Source organism: Schistocerca nitens, chromosome 6 (genome assembly GCF_023898315.1).
Source record: "Schistocerca nitens isolate TAMUIC-IGC-003100 chromosome 6, iqSchNite1.1, whole genome shotgun sequence".
Lineage (NCBI taxonomy): Eukaryota > Metazoa > Arthropoda > Insecta > Orthoptera > Acrididae > Schistocerca > Schistocerca nitens.
Genome location: NC_064619.1, coordinates 51,709,873 through 51,722,599, shown reverse-complemented (window position 1 = coordinate 51,722,599; position 12,727 = coordinate 51,709,873). Strand labels below are relative to the sequence as shown.

At 38.4% G+C, this 12,727-nt stretch overlaps 1 protein-coding gene across 8 annotated transcripts in view; it reads right to left on the bottom strand.

Annotated features, from left to right (window-relative positions):
• LOC126262725 (alpha-N-acetylglucosaminidase) overlaps window positions 1-12,727 on the bottom strand; it is a 367,572-nt gene that overhangs the window by 140,357 nt on the left and 214,488 nt on the right. For 7 of the 8 annotated variants that reach the window (XM_049959519.1, XM_049959518.1, XM_049959521.1 and 4 more), the window contains exons 12-13: window positions 7,704-7,776; window positions 7,402-7,488 (exon numbers count right to left, since the gene is read on the bottom strand). In XM_049959519.1, coding sequence (XP_049815476.1) covers window positions 7,402-7,488; window positions 7,704-7,776 — 160 coding nt within the window. The remainder of the gene's footprint in view (window positions 1-7,401; window positions 7,489-7,703; window positions 7,777-12,727) is intronic. The other variant, XM_049959523.1, reaches the window with a different exon arrangement.

Below are 12,727 nucleotides of genomic sequence, written 5' to 3'. Positions count from 1 at the left end.
TCAGATGGAAAACCAGTCCTCAGCAAAGAAGGGAAAGCAGAAAGATGGAAGGAGAATATAAAAGGTCTATACAAAGGAGATGTACTTGAGGGCATTGTTATGGAAATTGAAGAGGACGGAGAGGAAGACAAGATGGAAGATGTGATACTGAGTGAAGAATTTGACAGAGCACTGAAAGGAGTGAATAATTTGACAGAGCACTGAAAGATCTAAGTCGAAACAAGGTTCCGGGAGTAGACAACATTCCATTAGAACAACTGATAGCCTTGGAGAGCCAGCCATGCCAAAACTCTTCCATCTGGTGAACAACATGAATGAGACGGGTGAAGTATCCTCAGACTTCAAGAAGAATATAATAATTCCAATCCCAAACAAAGCAAGTGTTGACAGGAGGTAAAATTGACAAACCATCAGTTTAATAAGTCAGGTTGAAAGATACTAAAACAAATTCTTTAGAGACGAATGGAAAAACTGGTACAAGCCGATCTCGAGGAAGATCGGTTGGTTGTTTTGGGGAAGGAGACCAGACAGCGAGGTCATCGGTCTCATCGGGTTGGAGGAGGACGGGGAAGGAAGTCGGCCGTGCCCTTTGAAAGGAACCATCCCGGCATTTGCCTGGAGCGATTTTAGGGAAATCACGGAAAACCTAAATCAGGATGGCCGGACGCGGGATTGAACCGTCGTCCTCCCGAATACGAGTCCAGTGTCTAACCACTACGCCACCTCGCTCGGTGAGGAAGATCACTTTGGATTCCATAGAAATGTTGGAACACACAAGGCATTACTGACCCTACGACTTACATTAGCAGATGGGTTAAGGAAAGGCAAACCCACATTTCTAGCATTTTCTAGACTTAGAGATAGCTTTTGACAATGTTGACTGGAATACACTCTTTCAAATTCTGAAGGTGGCAGGTGTAAAATACAGGGAGCAAAAGGCTATCTACAATTTGTATAGAAACCAGATGGCAGTTATAAGTCCCACAGGACATGCCCTACATTTTAACCATTTGTCAGTCATCTGGGGGGAATTTTTGAAAAGTCTCTAATATCCTACATTTTCAGAAACAAACAGTGATCGTTAGAAATGATCTGACATCTGTGAAAATAGAAACGAATAATTGGTTATTAGCAGCAACTGCAAGTCGGTATGGCAACACAGCTACAGTGATACAGCATATACATTTCATAGTAACAAAGAACAATAGATGTGGCTACACAGCATTTGAACTCTGGGTTAATATGGATTTTGGTGTCGGCGGTGCCTGCGTGCTGTTCAGATGTTGGTAACGGTGTGATGAATGACGGGAAATTGAGACAACAAATCATAATACAGATGTGAAGAGCCAATGACTTGATTTTCTCTCTCTTCCATTTGCAGTTTGGTTATCGAAGATTAAGATTTTGGAAAGTCAACAGTTAATTCACAGTACTTTTTTACAAGCCGAAATGCTGAAACGAAAATGCAAATATGTTAAGACGGAAACGTTTCTCTTGTAGGTGCACAATATTTGGAAGTACACCTGTCTTCCAAGAAACATAAAACATCTCAAAATTCTGCCGGTACTTCAGATATTAAAGGTTTCTTTGCTCAGCTCACACAGTCAGCATATCATTTTAGCGCTGCAGAGGCAACACTTGCATTTCATGTTGATAATCACCAAGCATCATACAAATCCGTGGACTGCATGCTGAAGCTAAACACAAAACTATACAGCAATTCTCAAATTGCAAAGAAAGTTTCGTGCGCAAGAACAACGACCAAAGTGATTATTAATAAAGTCCTTGCACCACATTCTGTTGACGTGGTGATACAATGTCTAGAAGAAATTTCTTTTTTGGGGGTTAGTACTGACAGCAGTAATCATGGTTCCCAGAAAGTATTCCCTATTTTAATACAATATTTTGACCTTAAAGCTGGCAGTATGCAGACACAGGTAATCGAAATTAAAACTACATAAAATGAAAGTGCAGAAACAATATCATCATATGTTCGAGACACTTTAGTAGGGGTAGGAATAGAAAAGAAATGTGTTGCATTTGGTGCTGACAATACGATAACAAATTTTGGTGCTATAAGTCGACCAGAGGGCAAAAATGTATTCACCAAACCGAAGTCCTATAGTAATGAAAATTTAGTTGGAGTGGGTTGCCCAGCTCACATTCTTAACAATGCCATTCAGCATGGGTCAGATATTTTAAGTGTAGATTTATAGTGTATTGTTTTCAAGCTGTACACTTACTTTTCTACAATACAGTAAGTACAGAGGAACTCGAGCATTATTGTGAGTTTGTGGAAATTAGTTACAAAAAGCTTCTTAGTCACAGTAAAACCAGGTGGTTATCTCTCTTCCCTGCACTTGACAGAATAATTGAAATGTATGAGGCTTTAAAATCTTACTTTTTGTCTATACCCGATGTTCCTAAAGTTCTGAAGATTTTCTTTGAAACAGTTTGAGTAAGGCTCATTTATATCACTTACAATCATTGATGTCTGTGTTCCACCATTGGATACAACAACTTGAAAGTGGACAAACATCCATTGTTGAGATGGTCACAATTTTAGATAATGTGTGTTGTCGTCTCAAGAATAGATTAGAGAGTTATTTCATGTCACTAAAGATAAAAGTCTTGGTACGTGCTACGGAGGAGGGCCTTGATAAAGAAGCTGACAATTTTGAGCAGGAGGCTGTTTCATTGTATGGCGAATGTCTGGGCTATTTAGATAAATGGTGTGTGTCCTTTTCAGAACTCAGTTGTTTTAGGTGGTTAAATTTAAATGATAAAGTATGCATGGATGATGTACAAAAGTGTATACAGTTCATGAGTGATAAAGGAATTGTAATAGATGATGTCAAATGTTGTGATGAGATATGTAATATGAACCAGTTTTTGCAGCATCATAGCTCTGAACTTGAGAAATTGCCCTGTAATGATAAGTGGGTTAGATATTTTAGCGGTAGCAAGCATGAGGACTGCCATTCTGAACTGTTGAAACTAATTCAGTATTTTTTTACTATTCCTGCACATAATGCTAATGTTGAAAGAGTATTTTCACTCTTGGAAGAGCACAGTGGACAGATGAAAGGAACAGATTATCTGTTGATTCAGTCAAAGGTATCATTTTTGTAAAGTATAATTTTAAAAACTTCAGTTGTTTGGAATTTTTTTACTATATTTCAAACAAGCTAAATGTTTTGCACAGGGTTACTTCTTCAGAGAAATATTACTGGCTGCTGTTGATTATCATATTTAACATTGTATGAGTCAGATTTAAAAAAAAAAAAGAGAGAGAGAGAGAGAGAGAAAGAAGAAGAAGAAGAAGAAGATGTATATGCATGTGGATATTATAAATAGCATTTAAATTTGAAATCAAAACAATTTTTTTCATTGAGCGATTATGTCCTACATTTTTGACAAATGTCCTACGTTTTTTTACCAATGTGTCCTAAATTTCCATTAGATAAAACTGGTAACCCTAAACTTACCACCACCTACCACAGTTATAATAGTTGAGGGGCACAAAAGGGAAGCAGTGGTTGAGAAGGGAGTGAGACAGGGTTGTAGCTTGTCCCCAATGTTATTCAATCTGTATATTGAGCAAGCAGTAAAGAAAACAAAAGAAAACTTTGGAGTAGGAATTAAAATCCGTGGAGAAGAAATAAAACCTCTGAGGTTTGCCGACGACATTTAATTCTGTCAGAGAGAGCAAAGGACCTGGAACAGCAGCTGAACGGAATGGACAGTATCTTGAAAGAAGGATATAAGATGAACATCAACAAAAGCAAAACGAGGATCATGGAATGTAGTCGAATTGAGTCAGGTGATGCGGAGGGAATTAGATTAGGAAATGAGACACTTAAAGTAGTAAATGAGTTTTGTTATTTGGGGAGCAAAATAACTGACGGTGGTTGAAGTAGAGAGGATAAAAAATGTAGGCTGGCTATGGCAAGGAAAGTGTTTCTGAAAAAGATAAATTTGTTAACATCGGGTATGGATTTAAGTGTCACGAAGTCTTTTCTGAAAGTACTTGTATGGAGGCATCAAGGGATCACGAATTTAGTAGTGGAGGGAAGCGTGGAGGGTAAAAATCATAGAGGGAGACCAAGAGATTAATACACTAAGCAGATTCAGAAGGATGTAGGTTGCAGTAGTTATTCGGAGATGAAGAGGCTTGCACAGGATAGAGTAGCATGGAGAGCTGCATCAAACCAGTCTCTGGACTGAAAACCATGACAACAAGTGGAGAAATAAAACATTTCCAACATATTCTTCTGTTGAGTTCAATAGAAGGGTGGCAGCAGCAGAGGCAGCCAGAAACATTTGTGCCATGTTTGGGGATAACGCCACTGGACAGAGTATGGCAAGAAAATGGGTTTCTCATTTTAAGGAGGATCTTTTGACATTCGTGACCCCTCACATTCAGGAAGGCCTTCGGGGCTTGATGAAGGTCACTTAAACGCATTAATCCATGATTATCCATGTCAGCTGTCCTCGAGAAAATGTGTTGAACTGTGATAATTCCACCATTGTGTGGCATTTGCAAGCAATGTGGAAGGTTGTAATATTGAAAGCATGGGCACTGCATGCTCTAAACCAAAATCACAAAAATCTGTGGGTAGCCGCATATGCATCTCTGCTTGCTCATCATCAAACTGCTTGTGAATAGCACTGATCATTCCTATTCTGTATTGCTACTGGTGATGAGAAATGGCGTCTTTAAGCTAAAATAAGGAAACGAAAAGAATCGCTGAGCCCAAACAAAGCATCGACTCCCTGTGCAAAGACCTGCACACATCCACAAAAGATAATATTATGCATCTGGTGGTACAGCACCAATGTGGTGTAATTGCCTCCCTGTGATGTAACCATTAACTGCCGACATTTATTGTCAACAACTGAGATATCTTGCAGACACAGTCCAACAACAATGACCAGGAAGACAGTGTGAAATGATGTTACCATGTGCTAAGGTCCACCTGCAGTTAGCTAGACTGACAAAATACAATATACAGGAGTTGGGTTGGCAAGTCATTCCACACACACTTTATTCATCTGATCTTCCCCAATCAGATTTTCACCTTTTCTGCTCTCTATCAAACAATATTCAAGGAACTTCCTTTCTGAATGAAAATGCCCTCTGAACATGGCTCGACAAGTTTTTCACCTCAAAAACACGTGATTTCTGCAGAAGCGGAATCAAAATGTCACTCCACTTTTGTCAGACTGTTGAAAATAGAGAAGGAGAATATATGGCAATATTATGAAAAGGACAGATTGCTACTCACCATATAGCGGAGATGTTGAGTCACAGATAGGCACAACAGAAAGACTCAGTAATTAAAACTTCCGGGCTAAGAGGCTGTGGTCCAATAGTAGAAATACTTCTCCCTGACGTTTCGTTGCCAGCTGCGGGCAACATCATCTGAGGTGAGTCTACTATTGGACCACGGCCTCTTAGCCCGGAAGTTTTAATTACTGAAGACGCCGGCCGTGAAAGCCTACACGCTATGAACAGAAAGACTGTTAAACAAGTAAGCTTTCGGCTAAAAGGCCTTGTTCTGAATTAGACAAAACACACACACACACACACACACACACACACACACACACACACAAAGTAACTCACGCACAATACTGAAGAATAATAGATGGCAATATTATGAAAAGGACAGATTCCTACTCACCATATAGCGGAGATGTTGAGTCACAGACAGGCATAACAAAAAGACTGTTAAACAAGTAAGCTTTCGGCTAAAAGGTCTGGTTCCAAATTAGACACAATACACACACACACACACACACACACACACATGCAAAAGTAACTCACACATGTATGACCTCTGTCTCTGGCTGCCGAGGTCACAGTGCGAGCAGCAGGAGAAGCAATCTGGAGGTGGGGGTAAGGAGGAGGCCGGGTTGTAAGGGGGAGGGATAAAAGGGTAGTGGTGGAGGATTGTAAAGTGCTGTTTCTGGAAGCATACAGGGGTAAGGTGGAGAGTGGGTCAGGCAGCTAGGTGCAGTTCTGAGGTTGGACGGAGGGGGACGGAAGTAAATGGACTGTGAGTGCATTGGTGGAATAGAGGGAGTGTAGTGCTGGAATGGGAACGGAGAAGGCGGTAGGTGGGTGAAGGATAATGACTAACAAAGGTTGAGGCCAGGAGGTTACGGGACCGTAGGTTGTACTGCAAGGAGAGCTCCCACCTGTGAATTCAGAAAAGCTGGTGTTGGTAAGAGGGATCCAGAGAGCACAGGCTGTGAAGCAGTCACTTGCTGCAATGAGAAACATGAATCACAGTAGCACACTGTCATTCTGCAATGAATTAGATTACTTTGACACCTTCATAATAAAAAAAACGCATCGCAGACCACTGGTCGATTGCGGTGCATGTTGACAGCAGGGCGGCAATCTTCTTGTAGATGCTGCTGCCTTCTTCTGCATCACTCTGCCAAGTGTCTGTCACTTTCCGAACCTCAAGGAACACCTCAGGGAACACTACTGCTACCTACCAACTCCATCACACAACTTTTCAAAATTTTATAGAACTCTTTAGGTTTTCTTTTGAATCACACTTGTATTATATACAATGAGAAGTATTTTGATGGTGATAGCATTGTTTTTCCTGAGCTATCAAGGAATCACAAAGTTGGTAAAGGAGAGAAAAGTAGAAGATAAACACAGCAGAAAGAGACCTTATCTCGACTACAGTAAGCAGGTTCAAATTGATGTAGGTTGCGGAAGTTATGCAGAGATGAAGTGGCTGGCAGTTGATAGAGCAGCATATTATTGTGGAGGGCTGTACCAAATCAGTCTTCAGATTTTAGATAGCAACAGCAATGTTGTTTCAGGAAAAAAAGAAAAAAAAGAGTAGCAGCTTTTAGACACTGTTCCCCAACAATTATGATTCATGTGTGCTGGAAAATGCATGACAATGTCCAGGGTCTATAGTTCACACAGTAGAGAAAGTATCTTTTAGCTAAAAAAATATCATATTTCTTAGGGAACAAAGTTACTTTATATCAAGAATCCAGAGAAGAGGTTTGTCAAGCATCACACTGACTAGTTTCTCATCTGACACAAGAATAGCAGAGAATTTAATAACTTCAAGTAAACAAGTGGTATGAGTTGTTGAATTTTTCTAGCAGATGAATCTCACCCTCAATAACAAGAATATGGCTGCTATGAAAATCTTAAGTCATTAGTGAGAATTTGGGTACTTACTTCTGATCACTCAGTCTGAGAAATTTTGAAATATTCATACAAGTGGAGGACTCACTACAGCATGCACACAGTTGCCCAGAAATATACTATTATAAAGCCACTTTCTGCTGAATTATATATTACAAGCCATTGCTCACATTAGGTCCATACAAACATGCACTATTGAAACTATAGTTTACCAATGATTTAAGTTTCAGACTCGGTCGGCGACAGATTATATATTTTCCTCTGACACGCTGGGAGCCTCTGAAGCTGTACACACTGGACTAACATGAAAAATACATAAATAGCTCATTAACCAGCATAACATCAGTCTATTTTCTGTATGTATTCTTATATTCTTAATTCTGTATAAATATTAGGAAATCAAAAAAAGTTGCTGACAGAAACCTGAGTTCATAATCCTAGTATAAAATAGGTAAATTCTACACACAATGGATGGCAGATACATTTGTCTAGCTGAATTACTGACTTCCCTCACCTTTAGCAGCTGCCAAGCTTCATCAGCATTTTCATTGTAAGCACCATAGCGTCTAGTTGCATACTGAGAAAACCTACAAGAAGAATATACAGAAAATATAAGAAAACCATGTGCACAACACTTCATAATTACATATACTGCCAGAACTGAACACAAAAATACCAAGTCAATCACAAGTTGGATTTTAGAATAACTCTTCAAGCAAGACATCCTTTTACACATTCTTAAATCAAATAATAACCTTTTTGGAGGTAAAAAAAATCCGTTGTAATTTTATCATCATCAGATTACTTACGCACACACACACACACACACACACACACACACACACACACACACACACACACACACACACACACACACACATATCCGCACGTGCACACACATGCACGCACGTACCGATGCACGCGCACATACATGCACGCACGTACCCATACGCACGCACACACGCACGCACATGCACACACGCACACGCACACGCACACACACACACACACACACACACACACACACACACACACACACACAGGTGAGCCAAACTATTATGACCACTGCCCACTGTGATGCTGAATGCCACCTGGTGCAGCTTCATGCATGTGAAATGGTAAGGAAAGGTTATAAGCAGAGGTGAGAAGAGTGAGGGAATCTTTCTAGGGATGATATGGGTTCCAAAAGCAAAATTCACTGACCTAAGCAACTTTGAGAAAGGACATACTGTTATGGTGGAGGACCTTGGAGCAGGCATCTCAGAAACAGTGAAGCTTTTCACTGTTGCATAGAGCCTAAAGACCTTAACAAGTTAGTCATTTCGATTTACAGAATTCCAGAAAGGGTTTTAGTCACACCATTTCTCTCTAAATTCCAGTGCTTGATACATAAACTAAACAAAACAGACAGAAGAAATAAATGGTAACAGGAGCCAATTTTAATATAAACATTGCAAATGACAATAAAGAATCGACAAAATTTATTGGTTCAGTTAAAAAGTCTGCTCTTAAACTAAATTTTTTGGAGTTCACCCGAGAAAATATTCACTCTGCAACATGCACTGATAACACTGTAAAGTAATACATTGAAAATGTATGTAAACTCTGTCTAGACCCAGACTTTCTGATCACTAAGCCTTGTCTGTCTCACTGCCAAAACATGATAAACAAAATGCAAAAAAAACTTACATTAAAATAAGTTTCAATAAAACAAATATATTGAAATATTCTATGAGACACTAAGCAAAGTTAAATAGTCTCTCGGAGATGGTGATTAAACAACTGGAAACTTTAGTACATTCGTAAACATTTTTCTTTGGAGTATTTAATGAATCTTTCCCACCAAGATCATATTGCAATAAAAGATCAAGTAAGATATTATGGATAACACCAGGAATAAGAATTTCCAGTGAGAGGAAAAGTAAGCTACAACAATCAGCTGAAGTACAACAAACAAAGATTCTGATTCTGTAAAATATGTTAGGAACTATAAAACTATTTTTAAAAAAGTTGTGAAAGCTTCAAAACAGATGTCAAATGGTAAAATCATACTAGCACAAAATAAATAAATAAAACAAGGGCAGTATGGTCTGTAGTTAAGTTTGAATCAGATGTCAAAAATTACAAGCAAGACGTTTCAAAAATCAAACTTACGGAAAAATCTGTTGTAAATCCAGCTCAAATACCTGAGTGCTTCAATGAGTACTTCATAAGTGTATCAAAATCTGATTTAGATGTAGCAAAGTGAGCAGAAGGTAAATAGTTTTGGGCTGAAAGGCAATATTAGTTAATGTCTTAAAAAATTCAACAGTGTCTCAAAAACATTTGTTGACAATGTCATACTCTCCTTAAAAACAAATATCCTGCAGGCTTGGATGGGATACCCACCAAAGCAATTTAAAAAAGTTTACAACATAATAGCTCACCCTCTCTCTCTCATAATTGTTCGAGGAAGGTTACGTCTGTAATTATCTTGAAATATGCAGAAGTAAAACAATAGTTTAAAAAATGTTCAAAAGATTACATGAGAAATTATCGTCCCATTTCTATAGTCCAACCAATCATATCAAAAATATTTGAAAACATTGCAGCTTTACAGAAACAAAGCGTCATCACACAGTATGGTATCATTTCAAATAACCAATCTGACTTCCAACCAGGTAAAAACACAGTTGATGAAATAAATGAGTTTGTTGGAAAAATTACTTCATGGCTAGATAGGAAAGCTAAATTTGCAGGAATATTCTGTGATCTTACAAAACTATCTGACTCTGTAAACTCAACAGGTATGGAATAAGAGATATTGCTTTGAAATGGTTTGAATCATATCTCATGAAGAGGAAACAAAGGGTAATAAGTACATCAAATGGTGCAGATTACTTCTCAGAGTGAAAAACTGTGTCACAAGGTGTTCCTCAAGGCTCAATTCTTGGACCAATTCTATTCCTGTTCTACGTAAATTACTTGCCTCTTAATATAAATACTCATGTAACCTTGTTTGCAGATGATACTTCTGCACTAATCAAAAACAAAACTTCTGACAATATACCACAGAGTGTCATGAACACTTTAAGTAACTTGGAAACATGGTTCAACATAAATGGCTTAAGGCTAAACATCTCAAAAACTCATATGATGAGTTTTAAAACTAAACAATCAAACACTGAAGAAATCTGTATTACTCACAATAATAAAAAAATGGAAGAACTTGACTCAGTCAGATTCTTTGGAATAAACTTAGACAGAAATTTTAGTTGGAATTCACATATAGAATATCTAGCAAATAAATCAAACAGACTTGCATTTGGAATGGAAATTTTAGCCAGTGCCACTCATATGGACACCAGGAAAATAGCATACTATTGCTACTTTGAATCTGTTGTCAGATATGGCATAATTTTTTGGGGAAGCTCAGGAAATGTTACAAGAATTTTAAAGTTTCAAAAAAGAATCGTATGTAAATATCCAGTGCACAGCCGAGGGCAACACATCAAAGACCTAAAAACCATTAACTGTTCCCTCTTTACACATCTTTGAGGTGTTTCTTTTCCTACACAGCAGAGCTGACCTATTAAAAAAAAAACCATTTTGAACACTCATACAACATGACATAAAACTCACAAGAAAATAAAAGTGTCTGACACAATGAATATGAAGCTAAAAATTTTAAGCAAGTTACGTGATTTTCTAATTGAAAGGTGCTACTACTCAGTGGAAGTTTTCTGAGGGACAAAGTGGTTCTTTGAGCTGGATCCCTAAAATGGATTAAAATTTATGCTAGTTATAGTGGATGTAAATCATGAAATAGTGTTAGAAAGAACCTTCTATAAATTCCTCAATAAGTAATGTTGCAAGTTTGACAAATTTTAAATAAGTACATTCTTCACCAAGTAATGTTGTAAGTGTGACAAAATTTCAAATAAGTGAATTCTAACCTTGACATGTCTCCTGTACATCAGACTTATGTTCTGGAATTATGCATGTTATGAGATGAATAAAACACATTACACATTTCACATTTCTGTTCACATGCTACTGTCATGAGCACCTATGGGAAGTGGTTGAAGTGTGGTCAAACCATGAGTAGGTGCATCATCCTGGCCAACAGCTGCTCGCCCAATACGCAGGCTGCTGGAGGCAGTATTACACTATGCAGGACATTCATCTGGGCTTCCGTGGAACCTGTGGTAGCAACTGAATGTACCATGATAACTATGAACTACATGAACATTATTGCAGACCACTTGCATTGCTACAGCTATGATATCTTCCCTGATGGCAACAGTATCTTCTCTAACAGGTTAACAGTCAGTGCCACAAGGCCAAAATCGTGCACCGTAGCCTGAGCAGAATGACAGTGAAATCACATTGATGTTTTTAGTCACCAAATTGCCTGACCTGAAGCTGACAGAACACATCTGAGACGCCACTTGGAGCCAGATCCACGCCCGCAAACTACCATCCCAGTATTTACAAGAATTGCAAGACCTGTGCGAAGACATCTGGTGATCTGGTGCCACTATCAAGGACTTCTCAAATCCATGCCACACAGAATTGCTGCTGTATTGCATTCCAGAGATGGACCAACATTCCACTAAGCATGTGATCGTATTGTTTAAGCTCCCTATATTTAAGAGGACATAGAATCAAAACAATTAAATAAAAAGGTTTAAAATGGTCTCACACACAAAGTATGAATGTGCTCTCCCACATGGTGAAGCACTGACAACCAGCATGGCAGCCAACTCTATGGATATTACTTTACAATACACAATGTTTTAATGTTTCTAACGACATATTTGGTACACATGCTGTTGACTGATCTATTATCAATATATGGAGATCTAACCTCCTGAAGATTGATTATCTAGTGGCCAATAGAAGGATCTCGGTCTTCCAACTGTATGGTGGGACGCAAGAGTTTGACATGTCTTCTGTGTTATATTTTGAGTCATGGCATGGGTGTAAACAACCACGTTTTCCTGTCTGCTTAATCCAAATATAGTCTTGGAAGCATGTTTACAGTATGTCACAGTAAACACTATCCAGGCATCAACATGCTGTGAAATGAAGATCTGGCAATAAAAAAATAGTGTCATCTAACATACATTTTTATCTCAAGCCAAATCTGCTTTAAGCAACCCAGGTCCACACTGAACTCAGTGCCTGTTCCCCTGGACAATATAAACCGGAGCCAACAAAATTAAGAGGTAAGTACTCGCTTTTTATGAGTGGTTGAGACTAAAATGAGGTGTACTGCAATGGATACTGGGAGCTTGTATGTTTTTTTTAATATGACAAAAAAGCAACACAGTCTCATTCTGCAGTATATATGTCTTTTACATATCTTGATAACCATTCTCATGGTAGTGTTTAGTTGATTATATTGGAAAGAAAGCCAGATAGTCATACAGAGAATAGTGGGAGAAATAATTCTTCCTTTATCCTCTGCTACTCACAGCACTGAATAATGATGTTAATTATTATTCTAATTTCACCCATTATTCCAGTAAATCTCTTGAGGGGTCATTGGCCCTT